Genomic DNA, 27,871 nt, shown 5'->3' on the forward strand with positions numbered 1-27,871 from the left:
TGGTGGTGGTGACCCATGCCACGAGATACCCTGAGGCTGTCCCTCTGAGGTGCATCAAAGCCTCCGTGGTTGCAAAGGCTCTAATTGGGATATTCTCCCATGTTGGATTCCCCAAGGAATGTGTTTCTGACAGGAGATCAAACTTCAAATCTGCATATATGAAGGCTATGTGGGAAGAGTGTGGCGTCACCTCTCGGTTCTCAACCTCCTTTCATCCACAAATCAATGAGCTTGTTGAGCAGTTCAACAAGACCCTCAAAGGCATGATAGGTGGCTTGGAAGAGCACCTGAGAAAATGGGATATTCTCCTGCCATGCCTTCTGTTTGCCTACAGGGAGGTGCCACAGAGCGGAGTAGGGTTTAGCCCCATTGAGCTTCTTGTTTGGACACCCTGTATGAGGTCCCCTCAGTCTAGTGAAGGAGGAATGGGAAAGCAAACCCTCATCCCCGTCACAAGATGTGGTGGACTATGTACTCAGCCTTTGTTCTAGAATGGCAAAGTACATCGAACAGTCCACAAAGAATCTAAAGGCTAGTCAGGAGCTGATGGAGCACTGGCATGACCAGAAGGCCACAGTGACAGTCTATTCTCCAGGCCAGTGGGTGTGGATTATTGAGCCTGTCAAACCCGGTGTCCTTCAGGACAAGTGGACTAGGCCATACTGTGTGCTGGAAAAGGTCAATGAGGTGAATTTATCTCATTTACGTGAAAGGACCTAAACAGAAGTGCACAGTCTTTAATGTCAACCGGCTAAAACCCCATTATAGCCGGGATGACTTGGTCATGGCGTTAGTGACTGACGGAGAGACTGAGGAGGAGACCGATCCCCTCCCAGACCTCCAGCACACTGAAGCCACAGATGGGTCAGTTGAAGGTTTCAAACTTTCAGCCGACCTGTCAGAACAGAAACTGACAGACTCTCGACGCTTACTGGGACTGTTTGCCGGTCTGTTTTAAGTGACTCCTGGTCGCACAGATTGGTGCACCCATGATGTGGACACTGGAGACAGTAAGCCGGTGAAGAGTAGTATTCGTCGTATGTCCGATAAGGTCAGAGACACAATCAATGAGGAAGTTTACAAGATGTTGTCCCTAGGAGTGATAGAGCGATCCCACAGCCCCTGGCTAGCACAGTGGTACTGGTCCCTAAAAAGACCAGTAGTGGGGAGAATGAAGTTTGCTTTTGTGTGGACTACAGGGGGACCATTCCTCGGGCAGATGAGCTCATTGACCAGCTTGGCGCTGCCAAGTATATGACTACTTTTGACCTCACAGTGGGGTATTGGCAGGTTGGTTTTACAGATAGAGTGAAAGAGAGGTCGGCATTCTCAACCCCGGAAGCACATTATCAGTTCACTGTGATGCCCTTCGGATTGAAGAATGCCCATGCCACTTTTAAGAGGATGGTTAACCAGGTTTTCTCTATACTCGGAAATTTCAGCATTGCCTGTCTAGATGACATTGCTGTATTCAGCCACACCTGGGAGGATCATCTATCCCATCTGAAACAAGCGCTTAAGGCGCTGCAGATTGATGCCAGACTATCAAGACCACAAAATGCTAGATAGCAGAAGGTACAGTAACTTACCTAGACTACGTGGTTGCTGGAAGTAAGAAACAACCTCTTGAGGCAACGGTACAGGCTCTGAAGGAGTGGGGCATCCCCACCACACAGACACAGGTGAGAGCCTTTCTTGGTCTCACTGGGTACTGCTGGTCATTCATCAGAGGGTATGGGACCACTGCCATGCCCCTGAATGATGCAACGTTCAAAAAGATGCCAAAGAAAGTAACTTGGACCCCCGCCTGTCAAACCTCCTTTCAGGATTTAAAGGATAGATTGTGCAGGGCCCCAGTTCTGAAAGTGCCAGACTATGGTCAGGGATTCATTATCCAGAGAGACGCCTGTGATTTTGGGATTGGAGCATTGTTAGCACAGCTGAACTCTGAAGGGGTAGACCATCCTGTCGCCTACATTAGCAGGCGGTTGAAAAAAGCGAAAGGATCTGGGCTGTCGTAGAAAAAGATGCATATATGCGGTTGTGTGGGCCATAAAGAAGCTGAAACCCTACATCTCTGGGTCTCACTTTACAATACAGACAGACCATAGGCCTCTGTGATGGTTAATGGCCATATAAGGGGAGAACCCTAAACTTTTGCGGTGGGCCATATCTCTACAGGGATTATATATGGACATCCAGCACAAGCCAGGCTCCCAGCATGGAAATGCAGATGGTCTCAGCCGGTACTTTCACCTTGATGACGAACCAGATCCACAGTAGGGTGGTGGTTCACATGTTGAGGCTAGGGGCATGTGAGGAATTGGACCATCCGCATGGGAAAGGTGCACTCACCAGGGATTTTTTTGTTTATTTAAAAAGTATTGATGATGGGGCCATTCCCGCGCACATTTTCCACGCTCACTGCACAGCACAAAAATAGTCATCTACTCTGGGAGGGCACAGTTTACCAGCGCCGCCCTTCCCTGTCATGTGTAGCTGACACCTGACAGCCATGGGTACATCAAAAGCTTTTGGTTATGGGCAGCATGATTAGAATTTCAAGCCCCCATGGATTTGCATCTCCATTGTGAAACCATGCTGGTGGCGGCGAATACTGAAGAATGTTCATTAGCAGGCGTCAGGGAAGGCCTGGTTGTAGGGAGTGACAATGGAGACCAGAGACCAACACCTCTTTGTAATGTAATGTGTCAACTTGGTACTAACACCCCTCCTTGGCATGAAAGGGCAGTGAATGTCCTGTCAGGAACATCTCCTTTCAGAGCAGGGAAGTATGTGAATTGTAGGAGACGAAAGTCTGCCTGCAAGCCCCTACTTCAAATGAGGCCCATGTTGCGACCAAGCGCTGCATAGGGCTCAGTTAATTGGGGAGACACTTTGATGTACAGCAGACGACAGTAAGATGGGTGAGACTTAGAAGTATATGTTGTCATCCTTCCCCTGTCTGTTGCCAAGTGCTCTGATTCTGACCTTTAAAAGAGGGCTGGACCCCTCACTGATCAGATCATCTGAAGACTTTTCAAGGAATAAGAAGGAGGACCCATTTGGACCTGAGATGAGGGTACAGTCTACCTTGCATCTTCCGCCAGTGATGGAAGGCCAGGAGTTCCAAGAGGGACTCAAGATCCTTACGCTAAACATCTCCCAGGGAACAGAGGGAGATACCGGACTTGGAGGACCCGTCTAGCAGCTTCAGAACTGGTACCCAGCCAACACACAGCATGCCCTGCTAGGTTCTGACGGCAAGCTTCCGAGGTGGGAAGTGTCGGAGAGTCTCTGGACAAAGGACAAGGCTGCTGCCTGCTAACACTCTCCTGAGCTTTGGACCATCCACCTTGAAAGGACACAAGCCTTGCGAAGAAGCTAAGAGGGGTGCCACACAAGCATCATCCAGCGTCCATCTTGTTAAGAACAATTTTGAGACACTCGAGTCCACAAACCGCATCCGGCTGCACCATTGACTGTCACGCTGCAGTCGCCAGAGCCATCCGAGATGCCTCGACCAGCATTCCAGATTCACCAACCAGTACGGAGACAACAATTCTTGGCCCCGAGCCGCCGTGCTGGACAGCCTGCAGATGTCTCGCCACCCCCTCTCGCCGAACTGCCTGCTGCCTGGTACCCACAGCTTCTCCCGCCACTAACTCTGTCTCAATGGCTGCAAAGCGCCCTGGAACCGCCTTGACATTGTCGAGCACCAAGAACCTCTTCAGCACCAGGTACATTGTGGTTCAGTTCCCCTGGTCCTTCGCTGAACTCCCCTAGAGAATGTTACGACCCTTTGCCCCTTTGGTGCTGGAACCAAATAATCTTGAAGTATAAGACTGATTACTTTTCCAACTACCCTCCTGTCAGTATCCAGAGTGCATACCTTTCATTTGTGAAACTTTATGTTCTTTGTGTTCCTTTACAGGGTGGGTTGTATTTTGTAGTGTGCTAGAACTGTCTGTTGTAATAATAATAAAGTAGATATTTGTATACAACCTTGACTGGACAGTCCCTTTTATCATTGGGTAATAATTGTATGTTCCCTATGTTGCAACTAAACAACAGTCCACGACCTTGCAAAGATAGGCCTGCTGTTCCGTCCATGTTACCAAAATTGGACAAGGAGGTCTTATAATTTACTTTTATTCCAATCTGTTCGGATCCCTTCTGGTGTACTAGAGTTGTGGGATTGATTGATGGTTTATAAACGACCGGCACTGAGTCCAGTTTGCCCAGTGTCCCTGTGCTTTACTCTGAGGAGCTGCAGATACTGCTACGTTCACGGATCCTTCCAGTCCTCTTTCTCTCTCTACGAGAGCTTTTCTTTAAAAACACATATCCCGCCGGAGCGCGGAGTCCGGCACTGAGTCCAGTTTGCCCAGTGTCCCTGTGCTTTACTCTGAGGAGCTACAGCTACTGCTACACTCACGGATCCTTCCGGTCCTCTTTCTCTCTCTACGAGAGCTTTTCTTTAAAAACACATTTCCCATGCGGAGCGCAGAGTCCGGCACTTAGTCCAGTTTGCCCAGTGTCCCTGTGCTTTACTCTGAGGAGGTGCAGCTACTGCTACGTTCACGGATCCTTCCAGTCCTCTTTCTCTCTCTACGAGAGCTTTTCTTTAAAAACACATTTCCCGCGCGGAGCCCAGTTTGCCCAGTTCGCCTAAGTGAGCCTGGTGAACTTGGTGCACTGGCCAGTATGGGGGTCACCCCAAAAGTTTCTTCTTCTTCAGCGGCGGTTGGCCCCCAGACTCGGCACAAGACATTACAACAATAGAGAATGCTGAACCCTTGAACTGTAGCAGGGCAAAAGAGCATGGCATGTACCACTGCTGCCAACAAGGTAAGCAAAGAGGTATGCATGGGACCTCAATCTACATTGCCCATACCCACCCCCATCCAGATCACAGCTCAAGTTCACCTAGAGGCCCCTTCTGGTACCTCCCTTTCGCTTAGTCCAACCCAGACTGTACCTCCCTGTGCAATGAACAGTCTTCTGCTCGAGGTTACCCCAAGACCTATTGTGTTGCTCTCATTAGCAAACCTGGCTCCGTTCCCTGTAGTAGATTCTCCGGCGGCAGATCTGCCTTCGGCCAAGCTTATTGCCTCGCCTGATATTTATTTCTCGCCGTTTGAACTGACTGATCCGGAAATAATGAGCGCGCCGTTGGCGGCTCCAGAAAAATCCATCGAAGACATGCATGTCCCCTCCGAGCAACCAGATGTGGGCTCCAATGTAGGTACCGACGGCTGCATAGTGAACTTGGTCTCCGAGGTCACTGTTGACCCGACTCGGCTACCTCCTTTAACCTCTGCTCCACAGTCAGGATATGTCCCTGACCCGCTCATCTCATTAATTTCACCACAAGTAAACAGGCAGCCATTGACTTCTAAAAATAATCTACCTCCTTTACTAAAATCTGCTTGTAACAACGTATGTCAACTTCAGAACTCTACGTTAATTCTAACACCTGAGAATGCAAGCTCCAATTCAAGAAAAACAGGCACTTTGCATCATGACTGTGTTCGAACCCCTGTCGCTCTTTTTGGCTTAACGCCGATTACGCAGCCTTCGCTGCAACAGGATAAACAACCCAAGGCACTGCATAAGACGACCGCTCTCAGTCAATTGGATCCTAGTTTGGCCGCAAGAAAAATGAACGCTTCGGCCAACTTGACAACGCCTCTAAAGCAACCAATACTCACCAAAGAATCATCAAGCACTTTAAGTTCAGCGAATGAGTGCCCACAGACCCCTGCCTTGAAATCGAGTCTATCTGTCGCTGCAGCCATCCAAATACATAACAACGTGCTTGCAGCATCTACGCAGGCCATGATACCCTTTGTAAAACTTTGAGTCCTTGAATGAAACAATTCATGATGATTCTGAATCTTTTCACAAAATTAGAGCAAATTGAGACCTCTACTTTATTTACAAGACACCACATGCAAGCTGAAGCTGACTCAAATTTGCAACGATACTCACGTTTTAGTGACGATGTGGCAAGTCAACAAAGGAGCCACGATCAAATGTTAAAAGGTCTATTGGATGAATTAAAGCATCTGGCTGTAAAATCCTTTCAAGCGAGCAGCTTAGACAAGTACTCCAAGGTTAAAGCAAGCATAACACCCACTTCAGACGTGCCCGTGAGTCAATCACTTCTAAATACAGCTGCTACGACGAACGCCGGCAAGTTTGTGCAAAATGGTTGTATTGTCGATCTCTTGAGTGCTAATGTTAGCGCTCAAATTGCTGCAGACGCTACCATACATTTGTCATCAGACTCACAAGTCCAGGATGTAACTGTCCCCTTGGTCGCTGACAAATCCGTGTCCTTAATTGACGCGAGTCGATCTACTCAAGCAAAGCCTCAAAAAGTCCAATGAGAAATCCTTTTTCTTCTTTTGGAATTTTCTCTGGCCCTGCCAAAACAGGTGCTGTGGGCCTGGTGAAAAAAATGTCTACAGCTAAGCTTACCGACAAGTCTCAAGCATCTGTCCAAAAAGGAAGGGTGGCTAACAAAGGGAGAAATCTGAATCCAACAACTCGCACAACATCAAAAAGCTTCATAAGAAATCTAACTACTCCGCCTCGTGCGAGTCTGTTCAAATGAAATTTGGGGCCCGATAATGGTCCCTCGAAAGCTCAAAATCACAGTAAAGAGTCAGTCGTGAAAATTGGCTCTAAACGACGCCGAATAATACCAAACGATGATTCATCAGACTCCTCGGCGATCCCTACTTCACCTGATTTATGTGACCTTTCGACGTATTCCATCTCTGGAGACGATGAACTTCAATAGACACCAAGTGAAGTGACTTGTCCCCCTTCTCGTCCTGCCTTGCGTGGCTTTCAATCAAGGAAAGGCCCTTTGATGCAGAATGGTAAAGTAATCCAGCCATCTGCTCCGGTGAATTCTGAGGCGGTCCGAACAAAATCAATGATGGCGAGCACTTTTTTAAATCCTAAATTGACTCAAAACCAACAAAAGCAGCAGATCCGTTTTAAATCAAGAGCGCATAAAATCAACTCTCACCGTGCTGCAAACTACAGCTGCAAATTAAGATTGCAAAACATTCACAATGATGACACTGACCTGAATCTTAATCGTGCAAATGTCCTAAGGCTGTTTACACACATACCACCTCTGCGCTTAATCAGTTCTGATGACATAAAAATTGTTGAATATGTTTCAGAACAGTGCTCTGATGCCGTCCTGCTGCATATTGAGTCAGCCGGTGTTCGAAACACTCTACTCAAAGCAACGGAGGGTCTACTGCTGTTCGGCTTCGATATTTCCATTGAACCAGAAAACATCCTTCAGAAAAGCAACTCGAAGCCAACTTCAAACAATTTTGCTGTGAAAAAGGCTGTCGATGTGTCCCAAGTACGCAGTCTTTTGAGCTCAGCCGCTCTGCAGGGCCCTACAATGTCCTCAAATGCTAAACAAGTCCTTAACTGGAAAATCCGGACCCAAAATTAGTCATGACTGAGCACTTGGGATGCACCATGTTCAGTCCTATCTTGGAACACTCGCGGGTTTCACCATTTGTTTAATGGGTTTGAAGCGTCCCTTGACAATGTATTTACAGTTTGTCTGCAAGAGACATGGCTTCTTCAAGCACCGATGAGAGACGGCTATGTAATAACAGTCAATCCAGCTATTTAAAACCAACAAGGACGCCCAAGCGCGGGACTCTTAACCATGGTCCGTCTGTCCCAAAATTGGTCTACCCCAGTATGTACAAACCCAAATCCTTATGTACAAGGTTCAATAATCCACTCACTGAGTGACACTGCGCAGCCAAAACCGTCACTCCTCCTTATAAACTGCTATTGGAACTCTGCAAAAATCAGCGACGGAGCCTTTGTCGATGCAGTTTGTCTCCTGATGGATGATGCGTCCCTGAAATTTAATCATTGGACAATCATTTATTGCGGCGACCTAAACTGCTCACGGTTTGATTACGACCGACATAATCAAAGCTATAAACGTATCGCCGAAGGAAATCTTGGCGCAAAGGAACGACGATGGTCAAACGCAATGAAGACGCGTGACTGCGTGTTGATGAACGGTGCCGTCAGAGGTGATATTCCTGCACAACCAACTTGGCACCGCGACGCTAGTCACAGCATCATTGATTATTTTTGGGTTTCAAGTCATTTTGAGACTAAAGATACAACTCTACATGTTCGGAAGATGCTCGACAGTGACCACATGTTGCTAACGCTTGGCTGCTCCCTGGCTATCTCGTCTCCAAGTTCTAGATACATCCTTCCAGTGGAGACAAATTACAGTGGAAATCGTCTCCGGATAAGTGTCAACCAAATTGGATCGTTAACTGAAAGACTGCTGTCCTCTCCGTATGGTGTGGACTATCTCCCTTTATTATCATTACATGTCATTGAGTCCAATGATCAAGGGCAAAAGCAGAAATGCCACAAACATCTGTTTAGCAAGTTACTGCAAGATAAGAAAGATCTACGAAGAGACTTGAGACAATTAAAAAGAAAACTTGGTTCAATCCAGGAAGTAGCGGATGAAGTAAAGGCAAGAAGAGCTACTTACTGTAACTGGGCAAGATCACATAGAGCCATCATTGAACAAGATCGGGCCGAATTAATGATGAAGCTAATAATAACGAAGAATACACGTGACATTTGGCATATCCTGAATATGGGCTATGCAAATAATCTAAACTCAACCCAAAATATCATCTCTGGAGATATCTGGCATAAGCATTTTTTTCAGTTATTCAACAGTGTTAAGAAAGAGACAGCTGTAGACCGTGATCGAATCAACAACGTTCCATGGGACGTAGAAATGTCACAGGTCGGAATCATTCGAGCTATCTCGCAGTTAAAAAATTCTCGTGCTGCTGGCCCAGATCTCATCAGCAACGTGATGCTTAAGTAAAATGCACCGTTGTGGGCTTTTTTTATTGAACACCTCTTCAAGAAAATCGCCAAATTAAACATCTTACCTGAGTCATGGCTATCTGCGATTGTAGTCCCAATTCACAAGAAGGGCTGCTGGGACAATTTGGGAAATTACCGGCCCATTGCCCTCTTAGACTCGATTGGGAAAGTCTTTGGAGCAAATTTAAGATCGAAACTTGTGACTTGGGCAAATCAAGCTGGCATCCAGGAACGACGTCAAACTGGTTTTTCCAAAGGCGTAGGTGTGGACGAAAAACCTTGACTTACTCACGCTGATGAAGCTGGAAGCTCTAAAATCAAACTCGAAACTCCACCTAGCTTTCATTGACATGAAACAAGCGTTTGATGGAATAAATCGCGACCGTCTTTGGTCGAAACTATCCAAGTGGGACTGCCCAGTTGCTATTCTTAATCCCATAATAGCGCTCCATACAAATACTTCTATTCGAGTACGCCTTAACAAACATGGCGACTTATCAACATGCATTCCAACAACTCGCGGCATTAAGCAAGGTTGCCCCTTGGCCGCCGGCCTCTTCAAATTATCTCTGGCAGATCTACCGCTTTATCTCAACCAAGCTCATTGCTTTCCACCGGAATAAATCAAGTACATGTAAGGTACATTGCTTATGCTGATGACCTTGTCCTGATTGATAAAACACAGATTGGTCTTCAACGTCTACTTCTTTGCCTCCATGATTATCTTGCAATTAACGACCTATCTATCAACACAGATAAAACGAAAATTGTTTCAATTGGCTCTGTCAAAAGTAGAAAAGACAGAGCGTTTACTTGGGCAGTCGGTGGTCATCACCTATCTTCAGTAAACTCCATCCGATATTTAGGAGTGGAGTTTAATAACTCCATATGTGAATTCCAGTGGATCCAAGAATTAAAACTGAAAACCTCAAGATTAGCCCTTCAAGCGGCAAAATTAAACAAAAACTTCGGGAAATTTTCACTTAAACCAATGTTAACATTCTACTTGCAAAAGGTAGTGCCCATTCTAACGTTTGGCGCCGAAGCAAGTTGGAACATAAAGGAGTCAACTTGGGACCAACTTGAAGGCCGCTTTTGGAAACAGGCTCTTAACCTTCCGTGTTGTGTTTCAATTACTGTGATCCGTCATGAACTATCATTGAACTCCCTGTTCAGCCATGTCATTTGGAAATCTATTTCTCTTATGTGTAAGATGTCCTGCACGCGTAAAGCCTCTCCCTATTACATCTTCAATCATATGCAAGACGCACCTAATCTCGGTCTATTGGCTCAATGGCGGTCAAAAGTACAAGCCTGGGTCGAAGCTGCAGAAATATGCAATTTTGATTTAACCTTTTGGCCCCAACACGCAAAAAGAAAATTTGAGGCTTGGGCATGGATAGTCAATGTAGAAAAGAGAAATCTAATGGATTCAACGAGTTCGCTTGGCTCTGATAAAAAAAAATTAAATGCTCAGGCCTCTTATCTGACACGTTGCTACACCAGCCATTATCGCGAGCAATTTCTGAGATTTCGCCTTAACATATTAAAATCTAAGGAAATTTTATGGCGGCGTAAAGATCCAGCTACAAATGACAATCACTGCCGCTTTTGCTTCGTCTTTGTAGAGTCCCTGAAACATCTAATTTTGGACTGCCAGGCCACTAACGACCTGCGCTCCTTATATCTTGGCCAATTTGCACCTCTTGATGATGATATGGATGCGTGGTGGCGCTTGATTTCTTCTGGCAATAACGTTAAACACGTCTGTGCAATTGTGAACTATTTGAACGCGCTGTTGAAATTTCCCCTTTAATTGCTGCTCTCAATTTTGTTTCGTGAGGGACTAATGACGCTGAATAGTGCATATTTAATTAATATGGGGATGCCTGGGGCAGTTCAGCTCAAGCATGCATTATTCAAGACCATGATTTCATTAAGCTGATTGAAGCTCAGAGCCACGCAGTTATGGAATTATGGAGTTCTCTTCTCCTTTGAAACAAAAGTTTTCTTTTGTCTTTGTATAAAAGAAACCGTAGTATTTCAATACAAAAAAAAAATATATATATATAAACGACATTCATCCCTGGACCACTGGTCCCCCGGAAGTTGATTTGTCAAATTCAGATCCATCAGAGTGCCTAGAGACCATGCAAATAGCAGCAATGTGCAGTATGCAAACCCAATACAGTAACCACACATGATGGCAGTACCACATCAGGTGACGCTGTGCCTTGATGTATGCCGTACTGTTTGGGAATATGTGGTTGAACCAGGACAAACAGAGGCTGCACCTGGACATAGAAGGCACCTCTGGTATAAGCGAGATATGATATGCATTTGGGATTGTATTTAGGCTTCTTACCACAGTGCATGGCTATACTCCACATATGACCGGGTGCAGCATTCTTATGTACAGAGCTCTATTGCTTCATCGCTAGGGATGGGTGATATAAATTCCATACATACGTACTTACATGTTAGGTTTTGCCTTGTACTTAAGACTATATTGGGTAATATAGGGTTAGACCTGAGTGTGGAGGATGTACAGTTTGTTAACATATGAACACTGTAGCTGGATAAAGAGGACCTGGGCCTGGAATGGGATATCTAGTATAAGATGGCAGCATCTGAGAATATGAGGCTACACGGAGGCATTTAATGACATCATATGGATTTGTGAGGTGGCGTCACTTTATGTGACACTCTAAGTGGCAATGCAAGGCGATACCTAGGCCCAAGAGTCTGTTCCTGGGCATATGAAACTGAACATAGGCATAGGAGGCAGGACCTGGTTATATGACGGTACCTGGTCATATAAGGCTACAGCTGACGTACAGTAAATCCATATATATTGGTTTTGCCAATGTATGTTAGGGTTTTGACTGCACATCTGTATGTAGAAATCCACACGTGCAGCACGGGGAAAAGCAACACAAGCACTCCTGGACTGTTCGAATACTGTGCCTTGAACCCCTCACCTGGAAAGGACCACAGAAGAAAGGGAATGAGACTAATTAAGACTCAGTCAGTGCTTAGACTCTCCTGTGAGCTTGCCATGGCAAATGCGGCAGTTACCGCAGAAATGTGTTGGTTGGCCTTATGTGTGATGGGGCCTGGATGACCTCTGGTCGCTAATTGCCCAGCTGGTCTCAGGTTGGGTGCTGGGGCTGTGAAATCTGTTGCGGCATCTACTCGTAAAGACTTGTAATGTTGTGTAATAGCTGAGCAATTCCCAATATAGCTAGAGTGTGTCCAAAACAGCACAGGAAACCCCACGGTAGCTGAACACGTGTAGATAGTGGTGCATAAAACTCTGTCTATCCAATGTCCTGAGAATGTGATTTCATGCCACTGACTGGTAACATGCTTTTCCTCGGTCTGCCTAGGCGAGCTGCACCTGGGCGGACAGGAGCATTTTTACATGGAGACCCAATGCACCATCGCAGTTCCGAAAGGTGAAGATGGCGAGATGGAGCTGTACGTTGCCACTCAAAATCCAGCCAACACACAGGTAACATCTGCTGAAAACCCAGCCGGAGTCAGTGTAAGAATTATTTTTACTGTTCCATGTGTGCAGTGCTTCATATTAAAATGTGTAAGGAAACTCCAGGAACAATCGCATGAAACAGTGTGTAGGGTAGGATTTCTGTCGTGTTATGGAAATTATGCCCTTTTAGGGTCTGGGGGGCATAGTGTATATCAGGGGTCTGCAACCTTTGACTGTCCAGCTGATTTGGACTACAACTCCCATCAGCCCATCCAGCATAGTCAATGGCGCAGAATCATGGAACACGTAGTCCTAAAGATCTGGAGAGACAAAGGTTGCATACCCCTGGTGTATATGAAAGAGTCCATCTTTGACTGTGGGGTTCCCCACTTGTTTTACTTTTAACGCTTTTTGACCCCCCACGGGGACCATATGGCCTAGAAAATGCTGTATCTCAGCTCAGTTCTGTACTTTTCAAATCCTCTCCTTAATTTCATATTAGCCTATCAATTATGGGGGCTCTGGTTAGAGTCGGGCCTAGATAATGGTCATTTTAAGTGTCCCCTATTTAGGCACCACTTGCTTGCACTGAGGAGCATTGACTCTTGCTGTTACAGTCATTGGAAGTGGTTTGGGACAGGGAAATGTAGCTCTCTGCCATGTGCAGTGTGTCCCAGAACACGGCTGCTGGTGTCAGGCCCAAACAGTGGCTAGCTTATTCCCTAGCTCTGTAAAACCTTATTATGGGAGGGTCTAAATTAAATTAATTAATTAAATTAGCATCTACTCATGGCAATTAGATACCATTACGCTTTTTAGACTCATAATGTAAAAGTTTATGACAAATTAAAATGTCGATTTGCCTAATTCCTTATTTAAGGCTAAGGCTAAGGTATAATGTTGATAACTCCTTGCCTAATATAATTATATGTTTATTAAGTGAACTGCATGCCCCCCAGGGAAGATTCCGTCCTAAGGAGAAGAAGGATTTCTATTGTACTCAGACTCTGAGAGAAGTCTCCCAGACGTGCATTCGCCAGAGAACGGCAGGAATCCTTCCAATCAATGCACGCCAAACAGATAGCCAGTCTTTAGGAGTTGGTATATGGGGCTTAGCCTGTTGGGAGAGTCCTTCCTGTGAAGGAAGATTGCTACCATCTTGAAATGGGTCTAAAACTGAGGAGCTGTGGCTCAGGGCTGAAGCCATCCAACATATTGATGCGATGTGGGGCTTCTGTAGTGGCTTTCAGCTAAGACATTGAGGTCACATTGCTTATGAAGATGTCTATAGCCTGCATCCTTTTTAGATAGGATTTGTACTCTTCCCGTAGGCTGATATTTGCATTAAGAGGGTATAAATGACTGCGGTGTGAGCCACCACCTTTTTAACTTCCTTGGAATTTGAAGAATCATGACGTTTTTGCCTGAACTTTGTGCTCGCTGTTGCTGATTGATATTGAAGGACCGCTGAACTATTTTTGGCTCTGGAGTTTGTTTTGGAATTCCCTGTAATGGCCTTTTGAAATGTCTTCCGGTGACTACCCTGGCACCCCTGAGATATGTCCTTTATGCTGCAGCAGGACTGATCAAAGGAATCAACAACTTTGACCACACCGCATCCCTCATCGAACTGCACTGGCTCCCGCTGCAAGCATGTATCATCTACAAATCCTTCTGCATCATATACAATGTTGTCGCCCCGAATCCCCCAAGCTACTTCCCTGAGAAACTCAGCATCTCCACAGACCTAAGATCCACTAGAAGTAAGGACATGTGCCGACTTGAACTCCGCCAGTGCAGGAAGGAAAGAACTAGAAGACAGGCCATCTCTGCCCGAGACTCTGGAACCTCCTCCCCACAAACATCAGACCCGCCATCTTGCTTCCACAGATCAGGAAGGTGCTCACGGTCCACCTCTTCAAGGAACAGCTCCTCCATAGCACCTAGGTCCACACACCCTCCACTCCCCACCCTTCTTGAGGCTGTGTGATCTGCTCCACACTGTTACCAACCCTGGTTGCTTGCAGATCACTTGCGGGCACATTTCCTGCCCTCTGACTCCCCTGTGTTTAGCTCCGAGCGCTCTTGTTTCTCTGTTTGCCCATATTCTTCCCCATATGATTGGAAAGCCCTCCATTGCTTCCCGGAGATAGGCCTGTGCTCAATAAATACCGCAATAACAATAATGATAATAATAATAATTATTATTATTATAATAACAATAATTATAATAATAATAAATCCAGAGTTGAGAAATTCAATCCCTGGGACAAGCGAATATGACCAGCTGAATATACTGACTCCCTTCTTGAAAATACTTCGCCAAAGTCCCATTCAGTGATGATGGAGGGTTGCAAGGACTAGAGGATTGAGAAATGCAAGAACGCCCTCAGAAGGCCCTAAATCTAGGACCAGTGTTGGCAGTGAGAGCAGAAGCAGACCACTTTTCAGCCACTTTACATCATTTTTCAAGTGCTTTGAAGTGTTCCGAAAGAAGTCTTAAGAGTTTAAGAACTTTTAGACAAACTTGAGAACAATTGTTAAAAGGCTACATAGAGAGACCAGGACTAGGAGCATATCTTCCCCTATGAAAATGAGACTTCAGAGGACACAGAGAGCACCTTGAACTGCATGGAACTTTCTACAGTGCGATTAATACACAACTAATACTGGTAGTGGGCACTGTTGCTCATGACATATTATCTAACCTTGTAATGAGGTTGGCATCAGAGGCGTAGACAGGGTAGGGCCTGAGCGGGAAAGGCCCACCCATAATCTGTAAATGCCTGCTCAGCAGCACTGTCTGGGCATTTACAGATTTTAATATTGGTGCGGTGGGCCCAACTCCATTAGCTTCAGGCCCCACTTGTTAGACAATCCTGGCTAAGCCTCTGGTTGGCATACCATGCCGTTTCGGCAATGATATGATATGATATGATATGATATGGCATTTGTAACGCTCCTATACACAAGTGTTTCAAGGCGCGACGTTGCAGGGAGGGGGGAACAAGGGGAAGACAGACAACGATCCTACTAGGCCAGGTACCATTCAGACCGCGCAAGTGCAGGGGTAGAGGAAGGGAAAAGTGCAAGGGGAAGGGGAGGGGGAAGTGCAGTGCAAGTAAGTAGAATAAAAATAAATAAATAAATAGGGCCAGCTGGTGGCAAGTGCAAGGTAAGTGCAGACAAGTGCTGGGAGGGGGGGGGGCTGTAGGGATACAGAGATAGGCCCGCAGTGCAGGGGATGCCAGGGAGGCAGTGCAAGTGGAGAGTGGCTGGGCCCAGGACCGAGGTCGGTGAGAGTGGCCCAGTTGCAGATTCAGTGCAATTTCAGTGTAGAATTTAGCAGGGGAGAGGGACAGAGAAAGCAGAAGCAAAGAGGAAGGTTTTGAGGTGCTTCCGGAACCGGAGATGGTTCTCCTCAAGTTTCAGGGAGGCAGGAAGGCTGTTCCAGAGGGAGGCCCCTGCCGCGAGAGAGATCTACCCCCAGCTCATTGCTTTGAGAAGCGGCTGACCCTGAGGGAGTTGGAGACGGATGAGTGAAGGGCTCGGGAAGGAAGATATTTAGGAAGAGAGAGTTGAAGGTATTTTGGCCCCAGGCCCCAGAAGGCCTTGTGGTTAATGCAGAGGGTTTTGAACTTAATCCTCGCAGCCACTGGGAGCCAGTGTAGAGATTTCAGTCCTGGAGAGAAACGGTCCCTGGGCTTGAGGCCAAGGACAAGTCTCGCAGTTCTGTTCTGGATGAGTTGCAGAGGGCGGAGAGTGGAGGCAGGCAGATTAAGATAGAGGCTGTTACAGTAATCAAGCTTCGAGAGAACCAGGGTTCGGGAGACAGTGAGCTTCTGGGGGAAGGAGAGGAAGGGAAGAATACCTCTGAGGAGGTGCAGCTGGTGGTGTGACTTCTTAGAGACATCAGATATGTGAGGAGAGAAGGAGAGTGTAGAGTCGAAGATGACCCCGAGGTTTTTAGCCTTGCAGGTAGGAGCAGGAAGAGGGCCAAGAGAGGCCGGCCAGAGAGCTGCAGGGAAGGAGGGAGTGGGTGTGCCGATGAGTAGAATCTCAGTCTTACTGGCATTAAGGCAGAGGTCATTGGCGGCAAACCATTCCTGGATAGCAGACAGACAGTCAGAGATGAGGGAAGGAGAGGAGGAGGCCGAGGGTAGCCTGAAAATGAGCTGGGTATCGTCCGCATAGCACTGAAAGTTGGGGCAGAGGGCGGCGATGCAGTGGGCAAGGAGTGACAGATACTGGTTGAAAAGCCTCGGAGAGAGATTAGATCCCTGGGGAACACCACAGGTGGAGAAGAAGACGTCAGAGAGGAAGGACCCAAGTTGGACCTGGGAGGGTTGATTGGAAAGGAAAGAAGTCAGCCACGCCAGAGCCCGACCAGTGATACCCAGGTTATCACGGAGACGGTTGAGCAGGATGGCATGGTTGACAGTATCAAAGGCAGAAGAGAGATCGAGCAAAATGAGAACACAAGGCGTGTTAGAGTCAAGGTTGGAGAGCAAGTCTTCACGGATGCCTTGATACGAGATTTAGAGCATGAATGAGTTACAAAGTGCCAAGGGCTTTATACGGAATTCTTAGAAGCAGGTGGTGCTTTGATTCTAGTTAACTAACGCACCAGTTTTGATTAGGAGCTCACCAGAGGGTTTCAGATATACATTAGAGGGTGGACATATTCAAACAATAATTTTGAATTAACTTGCGTGGACACCCTTCACTAACTGGCAGACTAGTATGCAAGTCTATGCAAAAGGACAAGCATACTTGTCATTGGCACTTAAAGGGTTAAGCATGACTTTGAACGTGATGTTAAGCTATTGGGCTCATATAAGCCCTAGCATAGGGGTACATTAGAAAGTTTCCAGCCAAGGGGAAGCAGATTTGTTCTGCCTTGTCCGTCCAGCATGGACAGGCTTCACTCCAAACTTAATATAGTACCAATTACAAGAAATCTTATCAGACTTAAACAACATTATTAGACCAGCACTTCATTCTTCATCAACAAAGGGTTCAAATAGACACCTTTTCTATTTTTCCCTCCCTCATAGCTTTAATCATGACTGATTGAATGGAATAAGATTTCAGACAGTCTCTGGATATTGACCAATTGACGAAACCAGCTGATTGGATGCTCAAGGCACTATTGACCAGAAGCTACCTTGACCACTTGGACCACATTCTATAGATTGACACAAACCCACCACCATATACAGCAACTTGTACACTATTTATTTAGGGCTCCCTACATGATACATAAGTCTTTCACCAACAGTAATTGGCAAGATTTTGAGATCTACAACTAGCAGATCGTGCACCAATTCTAAGAAGGTATGGTTCATCCCCATACCTTACCCAGCCACTCCCAAGCAAACATAGCATATCACTTTCACCTTTCATATAAGTTCCTCAACCCACTGCCATATATCACCACTTTCAATTTCTATCCTTCAATCATAATTGCGCAGCCTTTGGTTGGGACACAGGGTGTAATGGCCAGGCCAACGACATCCTAACCACTAATGTAGGACCACCTTTTTGGACGTATAACAATTGTCAATATGTATATACCAATGAAGTATTGATGAATGTTTCTCTCCTTTCCCCCTTCCTTCCTTTCCTCAAATGTCTGGCTTACGTCCATACGTATTAACTCCATGTTAGTAACCTTCCATGTACTAATTGGCTCCTTATTGTGTTGAATGACTACATCATTTCCCTTCTAAATCTGTATACATCTCTAACCTTAGAAACTGTAATTGTACCTAACCAATAAAAAAGGAGTTAGGCAGCGATCATAGAGAACGTACAAAGTGTTAACTATCCAAACCTTACTAGCCATATGAATTGCCTTGAGAAAGCCCCACGGGCAAAACTTCAGGTCACAGAGTTGCCACATTAGGCTAAAGTGGATGGCACAGTAGTCCATTTTTGGATATGATTAAAGTCACTGAACCTACTACAACACCACAATTTGTATGACAACACATGCAAATGATGCTATGTGATTATGAGACTAACTTATTAAAAAATGTCTGCTTAAATATACAATTACGAACTAAGAATATCTGTGACTGTCTTATTAGGGATACATGTGAGAAGCGCTTACAGTGAGGATCTTGCTCTTAAAACCTGGAGAGCTATCCACTCTACTGCAGGCACATTGTCCAGATAAACACTTACATTGAGACAGTTTTAGGTTTCCCTTCAAAGGGTTGACCCGCTAGAGCTATCCAACCTTCAGGAGCCCTTTTTGGGTATGCCCTCTGTATCCACCCCGCTGGTGACCTTTGAGTTACATAATTATTTCTTAGTGTGAACAAAGATATTTGAATGTTTGACTGGGCACTTCGTCGCTCTTGCTATCAGACTGAAAGTTTGTATCTGTATCATGTTATTTAGTGTTATAGTAAAGGGTATTTGCACAGTTTTCATTTGTTTCCTAGGGCCTTGGTGTTGACGACTGTGTAGAAGACATTACAGTTGAAAAATACGCTAAATGTGCTAAGTGGGCGTTTAAAATCATCCATTGGCCACTCAATATGACATGCAACTGACGTACGGCTCCCATTAGAGGTGGGTAGGTCGGGGTTTTAAAGTGGAACATTCCATCCGCACAGAGGCATTGTGGCTCTAAGATATTAATAACTTGCATAAATGATGCACCCAGTGCACAAGTAATCCAGTTATCTGGGGAACACAAATGTGTTCAGATTGCGTGTTATGCACACGTCGCATGAATGGCAACTTACATTATTGTATTGCTTTCTAGGGACTCTTGCCCATCATGTGGTGCAGCTGGGAAAAAAAGTCCTGCAAAACAGGCTGGTCCAAAGGCTTGAAGGGGCTTCCCGGAACACTCTTGATCTAAAAAGGAAAACAGTATCTCTTTCATGTCAGTTTTCAAATTGCTTTCAGTACTATGCATTTAAAGCATATCTCTCTCCCTGTATATGTTCTATTCAGGGGTTATTTTGTAATCAAGAGACTGTGCTGTATATAGAGATTGTAGTTCACAGTGACGTTGTAAAGTGCACATAGTCATGGCAGTGGGCCACTTTGAACTGTGAGATTTTCTTCACCTAGTATTAGTGCTTGAAATGGGGATACAGAAGTGCAGGTTCTCAGTATCCCAGCTTACTGTTAAAAAGTGCTGGTACTTTCCCATTAAAGATTTTGACTTCCTGATGAGAACTGCCTGTACTATGTGTCTCAAATAAAAGAGATGCAGGTACTCAAGGCCGGCACCTAGCTGCCCATTTAAAGCATTGCCTAGAACATGTCAAAAACAAGGAGAGAGATATAGCTTACGCTGCACATGGAAGCAGGAAATTGACAATTGACACAAACAAAAACACTGTTTTACTTCTAGGAACAAGAGTGTTCTTGGATCTGCCTTCAACCTTTTAACTGTGCAGGACACTGTTTTACTTCTAGGAACAAGAGTGTACTAAGATCTGCCTTCAACCTCTTAACTGTGCAGGACGTGGCTGTCCACTTCCTATTCAAGCCCTGTTGGATGCAGAGAACGTGGACAGGCACGTCATCACTGGACTCTCTCTAATTGTGTGTGCCACATCTATGAGTTGATACCTGCCTCTGTTAAAAGGTTGAAATATGGTGGTCGTTTTTTCTAATATGTAACTGACCTTACCCCAGCCCTGTTAGCCTTCACCTACCTATTGTGAAGTGACATTTTCCAGAGTTGGATAGCACTCATCCTCACATTTTTCTGTCCATCACACAAACATATTCACTTCTACCACCAGCGCCTCTCTATTTCTCAGACTCAAGGTCACTATGCTTCTACATCTCACTCTCTTTCTATTGCTATTTGGAATGCGCAGTATGTCTGCAATAAACCCTCCTTTACCTCTGACTTCTTCCATTCCTATTCTCATTCCCTTGACCTCATTACCCTTACATAAACCTGGATCTATCCCTCTGACTATGCAACCCTTGCTGCCATTCATGACACTGCCTACACCTACACCTTCACTCACTATCCCTTCCCCACTAGCAGGGGTGGTGTAGGACTCCACAATAACCTATGGCATACATATTATCTCTCTCTACCGGCCACTTGGTCCTGTAGGTCAATTCTTCGACCACATCTCCCAACTAATTGACTCTCTTCCATCTGATCACCACCTCATTGTCATTGAAGACTACGACCTCCCCTCTATCTGTGCTGCTCTATCCACTGGCTTTAATTCCCTTCTACATAACCACCTACTCGCTTCTGTCCACTCTCTGCCCACGTATTTGTAAAGAGATTAATTCTCAGACATAATTCTCTGCAATCAGCCATCCCTGAAAATAAATATACTTTTGTGCAAGGAAGAGACATCTGGGCAACCGGCTGGGAGTATATTTGTTTAATCACTGCTCCTTACAGTTACAAAAGGAAATGCCTCAACTTTGTACTGTATACATCATGGTTGTATACAATGGCAACAGATTATGCATTATTGTTTATGCTAATATGAACCGTATAATTCAGTCGGCTTTGATTGGCCATTTTATTTAAAGGTCAAACATCACTTGATTTCTATTTGATATAAACACTTCCTGAACACATGACTTCCTATGCTAATTATAATTAGCATGACTAGGTGTTTTCCACTTTTTCTGAATCATCTGACATTTGTGGCAACCTTAAAAATGGACAAACAAGTTTACTTTTCAGACTTCTAGTACATTCTGTCCAAGGCCATCTCGCCTTTCTGATCTGCTTCTGGCTGTATGGCAGTTTTACTTCCTTAGTCACACCATTGAAAATCACATATTCTACTATAAAATACTGCCAAATTGGCTGCACCGGTATTCAGCTGCTCTCAGTCAACCTTGGCTTGGGCTCAACCATTTATCTGAGGTTTTCGCATCTCTGTGTTTCTGTGATTCTAAACACTTGTACACTCCTATCAGACTTAAGGCCTTTATTTTATTTATTTGCAAGGCAAACTGTGGAGTCCGTTTTAAGATAATGGAAATCTGCTCTGGTCACATTTCTTTGTCAAGGAACTATTTTTCTGCATGTGTTTGAGCACTACCAGTTTTCTGGTTTCTGATGTCTATTGAGTGTAACATCCTCCATATCTAAACACAGTGTGGCCTGTGTTATTCTATAATAAATAAATTGTTACCCTGTCTCTTATGAAACTACTTGATGTCATAGGTGAAATGACATCACTTATGTCATCCTTGGTCTTCCCCATGTTTTCCCTCTCTGTTACTGTTTAGGGCATGGATAATACAGTTGTCTGAGTGCACAATTCTTCTGATATTTGCACTATTGGACCGGGGACGGGACACGGTCCATAAATGGCATAGTCACATGTCCGTTAAAAGAGAGTGCGAGAGAGCCTGCTCCTCTACATTCCCCCCTCTGGTCGACATATTCAACCACTATTCAACAACATACCTATTGGTTACCCTCTCCCACCTACAATGCACCTATTCATCCCTATCTCAGTCACCCTCCTCAACTCAATGATCTATCTCAACCTGGAAGGTACCATGAAAACACTTCTAAAGTACCAATAGCGTCTCCAATCATATTGTATTCTCCTAATCTATTGTATATGTCTCCTTTTTTATCAAAGGTGTGGCATATTTTGCCCTCTTGTATTATTTTTATGTATGTATTCCCGGACAGTAACATTGTTTACTTACATCTTGTTCCCACCCCTGTTACCCAATTAAATGTTAATTCATATGCACAGTGAGTGATTCTGCCACTACGAGAATTGGGAGATATCGTTAAACGACATTTATATATTTTCTTCTGAGGGGACTCGCCAGCTCATTCATTTTTTATAATTATTTGTTCTCCTCTTTTCCTCTGTTTTCCTGTAGTTAGTAAGTTATTACTCTTATCCACCCCATAACATTTCATCTGTCCTTGTCCCATTTGCCATCTGCTTAAAGTCCATTTGCTTGTCATCATCTCGCTTAACTTTCCTTCTTTCTTTCAAGTTCAAGGCTCTTCCATCATTTCGTTATTGTTTTTCTTCCCTCTGCTTTGCAGGAAGTTCATGGCCCCTTAATTTGTGCAAGGGTCATGCTTAACGATATATTGTCTTCTTGAGTAAAATAGTCAATCAAGTGGACATAAGAACGGGGAAGTCCATAAAGAGGATTTTTTTCTTCTTCTTGTTTTCTTCAATTCAACAGCAATGTGCATCTGGCTGGGTCCCCCAAGCCTTTTTTCATGACAATTAGGTATTTTTCTCCCTGCTCGTAGACTCGTGTGCTGACATTACTTGAAGTGCACGTAATCCCTGTCCATCTGAAATATAAAAAACTGGGTGAGTTTCTTGAAAAATACGTGCATTTCATTATCAGCACTTCCCCCTAAAACCTAAATATTACTACTTCAATGCTCCTATTTCTCTTGAAATATTACTTCTACATCCTAAAATATGTGCTACAAAATTTCCTCTTCTTTAATTTAATTGAATGGCTGCTTCTCCTCCCTCTTGTGCATATCTTGGTGTCACTTGTGTTTATCTGTGCTTATACCTGGGTCTGCCTATAACACAGGACCAAAAAGCACACATATGTTGTTTTGTCCTCACTTGACCCACCCTTTTCATAGGTTCATACCTCATGTAGTCCATTTTAGTGCTGTGCTAAACTCAAAACATAATCTCCGAACTCCTCTTTTGATTGAAAAAGGAAACATTTCTCCTCTATTCTTGATAGAGGTTATTTATAAATGGCTGTGTCATACTTTACACTACTTGGGTTGAAATGTCCCCTTCTTTATAATACAAAATAATAAAAGACAAAACAGACAACATGACAAATCCAACAACAACACAAAAGGAACTGTCTTCTTCTTCAGCTGCTCTTCTTCTTTCTTTCAAAAGTCATGGTAAGCTAACAAAGAGAATGGTACTAACCTAAAATAGACCTCTCTTCCTTCTTCTGCACAGAGGGTGCTGGCCTCGTCACTTGTATATTTCCTTAACATGATGATGCTGAGGTCATCTCTTTATATCCATGGCCAGGTAGAACGCAAGCTAATTTTTAAAGTAGAAATGATGGTGCACTTTGCTTTATCTTTTTTTTATGTGTTAGCATGCCTGCTTTCAGCACTCTTTTTTTGTGGAAAAATGTTCTCTGTGTCTTTACTTTTTGTTATCCTTCTTCCGATGGCTCAGGAATTTTCTTTCTTTGCTCTGTTTATTCTGGTGAGATATAATTAACACTTGTGTTGCCCTTCTACTCTAATCTACCTACCCATGATGCTGAACAAGAGCGTGTGTCCTATTTATGAGAAGGCATATATGCATACAATTATTTGCCTATCACTTCAATTTTATATCCTACTATTCCTTTGTTTCTTTATTAAAACAAAACATGTATCAACCAATTTACATTATTTTACATTAACAAAATCAAAAAAGGGTTACTCCACCTTTTTTTATTCAAAGGTCTTCTTTTCCTTCTTCACTAAATATGGCCATACTTAAATACATATACTATTCTTTACCGACACCTGCTACACTTTCCTTGGGAAAAAATGCTATCAGTTTGAAACTACTGTACCCCTCACTGCCTTTTACTTGTACTCACCTGGGTCCTCTTTCTCCTAATAATGATCAATGAGGAGATCCACACACTTTTTATGTCCACAGATAACTACCTTTTCTCTCTCTATTCATCCACTAGTACTAACCCTTTCTCATAATGTTTCTTCCTTTTCTCATAACCCCTCAGTCTTGCCCCTCACAGTTGTATGTTACAGTGTGTATTATATGTCTTGTAACCCCTCCCATATAGTTTAAAAAAAGGCTCCAAATATACTACAAAAATAATATGCACTTTTTATTCTCTTATATTGTTTTTTAGCAAGACATGGGATTACAGTTTACTTAAGTTGGCGTTATACATGCATTATAAAAATATTGTCTACTATTGTGGGGGGTATATACATCTTCAGTGTGTGTGTATGTGTCGCTCCCCCCTCTTTATGGCCATAACATGAAAAAGCTCTTAACCTAATTATCCATATGTTTTTCCCAATCACGTGCATGATGTCCTCTATTTTCTACATCTCCAAGTTCCCCTTCTCTTCACTCCTTCTAATAAGCCAATCATCATAAGTACTACTGATCCATAACATGCTCAGTGCTTGTGCCAAATCCTCTGTTTGCAATCCTTAACTGCTGAATAAACTTCCATTTAACAAGATTGTGTTTGTCAAATTAATCTATCTGTATTCTTCACCAAGAGCCATTACTGTTCTTCAGGTGTATCCCTCATTTTTGCAGCTCCTAGCTCTCTTGCACTCATTGGTTCATCTTCCTCATCCATGGATATGCTTTATATAAATAAAAACAATCTACCCTTTATTCTTAAAAAGCCATGCTAATCAGGGTGTGCACATCATAAGAAAATACTTCTTTGGCCTAATTTCACACCCATTTATGGTTCCTGGCCTTAAAATACTAATGTGACTTCTCGCATATTTACGTAATTAATCCATAAAATTGTGCATGTTATCCTCTAGTCACTTACTCAAATCTCTCCTCAATATATCTGTTAATATGTTACAAAATTAATGTAATAATGGTATAAAAAGTTCATGCTCTCCTAGCCTGTAAGATATATAACTTCAGTCTCTGAGCTAGTGAGAGTGCTCCCTCTCATTACTATTACTCCCCCCATTTTGAATCCAAATGTTTGTGTCAGTGTATGCGCATTTGGTGGCGCTATTGCAAAAAGTGCTTAGAATCTTTACTCATCTGCTGTACTCATATAAATATTTGCTGTGCCTAATCTGGTATCATTTGTATTTACATTAGCCTTCTCTGTTGCGTAATTTGAATGTATTATTGTATTTGTATTCTCGGCGCATGTCCGGCATTAATCCGGCACACACCCAAGTCAAAGCCCAGCATGTAGTGCACAAATGAAACCCTTATTTATTTTTGTCTATAAATTCAATATTCTGAACGATATACCACTCATAGCACACCCTTCTCCTGAGACCGCCCCCCGGTCACACTGAACTAGGAATCAGGCTGGTTTGTAAAGGTAAATATTTATTTATGTATTTAAGATTTAATCACAATATGTTTTAATAGATAAACAGCAATCACCAATGTGGTGACAGAACACTGAATAATATCTTTAATACACTAGGAATGAGTAATAAGCAAAACAAATGCAGCACAGAAAATAATACTTTTGGGTGGGTTCAGATCAGATAGCACTATGGTTAGAGGTTCCCCCTGCAACACCCCTCAACCCCCAATAGGTAATGTGAAGAGATGGGAGGAGAGGGTAGGTGTTCAGGAATAGCACAAATCAGACAGAATATCAGCCCCACTTTCCCCCATTACACACAAGAGAAAAACGGAATTGACCTTTCAGCTCTTAGAATGGCTTTGAAATTATATTTACCAAATCTGGTCAAAAATACTTAAATTGTCGTAAATTCTATGAGAGCCGCTTTGAACAGTTGCACACAATCACAAGCAATGATTTAATCCAAAGAAAACATTTGAAATCTTAAAATCAAGTCGGAAACAAATGTAAGCTATTTTAGACGTGTAAAAATGTCTAAGATTTGTAATTCGCAGCAAACTTTTCCTTGCGCGATATTTGCGATAACGGGAGAATCGCACTGTTGCAATGCAGTTTTGGGTTCTATGTATAGATGCAGATGTGAGGTACAAGTAGGAGTTGAAATTTCGTTTCTATCACAAAAACCGAGGGAGTTATATAGGTTTTTAGTAAAGGTCGTTTTTATAAAATAGGCGCGAGAATGGAAAACAGAAATACACTTTTGAAATGACTATTGGGTTTGCTTACACTAGAGGATGACTATGAAAAAGGAGAATGCCACACAGGGAGGTCATTCACGGCCGCTCATAACAATTCATGTGTGATAATTGACTTACCGTTCTGGGAATTACTTTTCTTAAATCAATAAGAAGTTAGGGTTTAATAACACAGATGAGAAGAGTCAGCACAACGATAGTTCTAGCAAGGCTATGGTTCTGAATTAAAAATTGGATCGGTTTGAGATTGGGATCATACAATGCAGATATATCAGGGTCACTTTTCTCCCTATTAATACTCACAGAATAAGTTATAAAACTGGACCGTCAATTCTGGTCATGGATTGGATCTGGTCCAGAAAGAACAGCATATCAGGCCTGGGATTGGATCAGCTAGGCCGGTCACCGGATTTTGCACAGGATCTGTCCTCCAGGCTAATTAACTTTTTAAATCCAGCAAAACTAAATCTGTTGCATTAAACATAAATACATTGCTTTCTTAGCCTTAAAATCTGTGGTATCAAAAACACAACTGAAATCTGTATTCCTTTTTGGCAACAATCCTTTTTATGTTTTGCTAATCCAGCAGACCTTTAGTTTTAGCTCATTTAAAGTTTCATCAGCAACTCCTCTGACAGCTGTCATTCAGGTAGCCCCGGGTACTGCACCCAGATTTTGGCATGTGCTGTCAGTTTTCAAACAATCAAGTTTGTCTGAAGATTGTTTTGCTCTTCACATTAGGACTTTGTATGTTCACAATACTTCATTAGATACATGGATTTTAGCACCAGGCAAGATTGTGAATGCTTAGGAGTGTTGTGCTATAGGCATTTTGGAGTTTTTAGCAACAAAGCAGATGTCATTTGTAGACCCATTTTGGAGTTTCACTTGCAAAGTGCTGCTTCTCTCTCTGTGCTCTGTCTGCTGGTCATGGAGCCCACTGGCACATTTCTGCTGGGGGTGCTCTATTCCACCGCACATGCACTATGGGTGGCAGGTTGTGCGTCCCCCTTTTTGTGTGCTAAAGCACATGGTTTTGTAGGTTTTTGTAGGTTTTTGGCACACACAAGGGTTTTGCTGCCATTTTTGCTGTTTCTTTCACCATAACTGGCAGGTTGATGCCGCAGAGCACAGCGGAGTGGGTCAATACATCCCACAGGCACCATGTGCGATCTTGGGCATATTATTTCAATGATTCTGTGTTATGCAGTGGGGAGATGCTGTCCTCCCTCTTTCTGTTCTTAGTTACCAATATTCTCACTCTCTAGTTATTTGTAGCACTCTCCTGTGCCTTCATTGCAATCTCTATCCGACTCTTGCTTTCCCATGCCTGTTTCCTTTCATGCCACCATTGCTTTTCCTCTCCTTCCTCAATCACTTTCCCATTTCCCTCTTCAGGCATACTCCCTTGCTTTCTTATTGTTACAAATTCTTTGAACATAAAATCTGTGCATCTGCTCTTCTTTTTGATAGTATACAGACACATCTAAGGGCCCTTCCAGTTGTTGCAATCATTTCTTATGCTACTTAAAACAAGGGTGCAAGGCACCTCCCTGTGCCCATTCACTACATGTTGGAAAACCATTGGGCAAGGCACCTTTCCCAAATTACTTTTCAACAAACTTTAAAAATTGTTTCTTTCCACTTCTCA

General features: G+C 43.7%; 1 protein-coding gene across 2 annotated transcripts in view; it reads left to right on the top strand.

The window, feature by feature from the left end:
* The window catches only part of LOC138468214 (xanthine dehydrogenase/oxidase-like), a 1,072,878-nt gene that overhangs the window by 772,217 nt on the left and 272,790 nt on the right, over positions 1–27,871 (top strand). For both annotated transcript variants that reach the window (XM_069608673.1, XM_069608674.1), the window contains exon 21: positions 12,318–12,442. In XM_069608673.1, the coding sequence (XP_069464774.1) occupies positions 12,318–12,442 (125 nt within the window). The remainder of the gene's footprint in view (positions 1–12,317; positions 12,443–27,871) is intronic.

The sequence above is a fragment of the Ambystoma mexicanum genome, chromosome 4q (genome assembly GCF_040938575.1).
Source record: "Ambystoma mexicanum isolate Mex_15411 chromosome 4q, UKY_AmexF1_1, whole genome shotgun sequence".
In the NCBI taxonomy this organism is placed as follows: Eukaryota; Metazoa; Chordata; class Amphibia; order Caudata; family Ambystomatidae; genus Ambystoma; species Ambystoma mexicanum.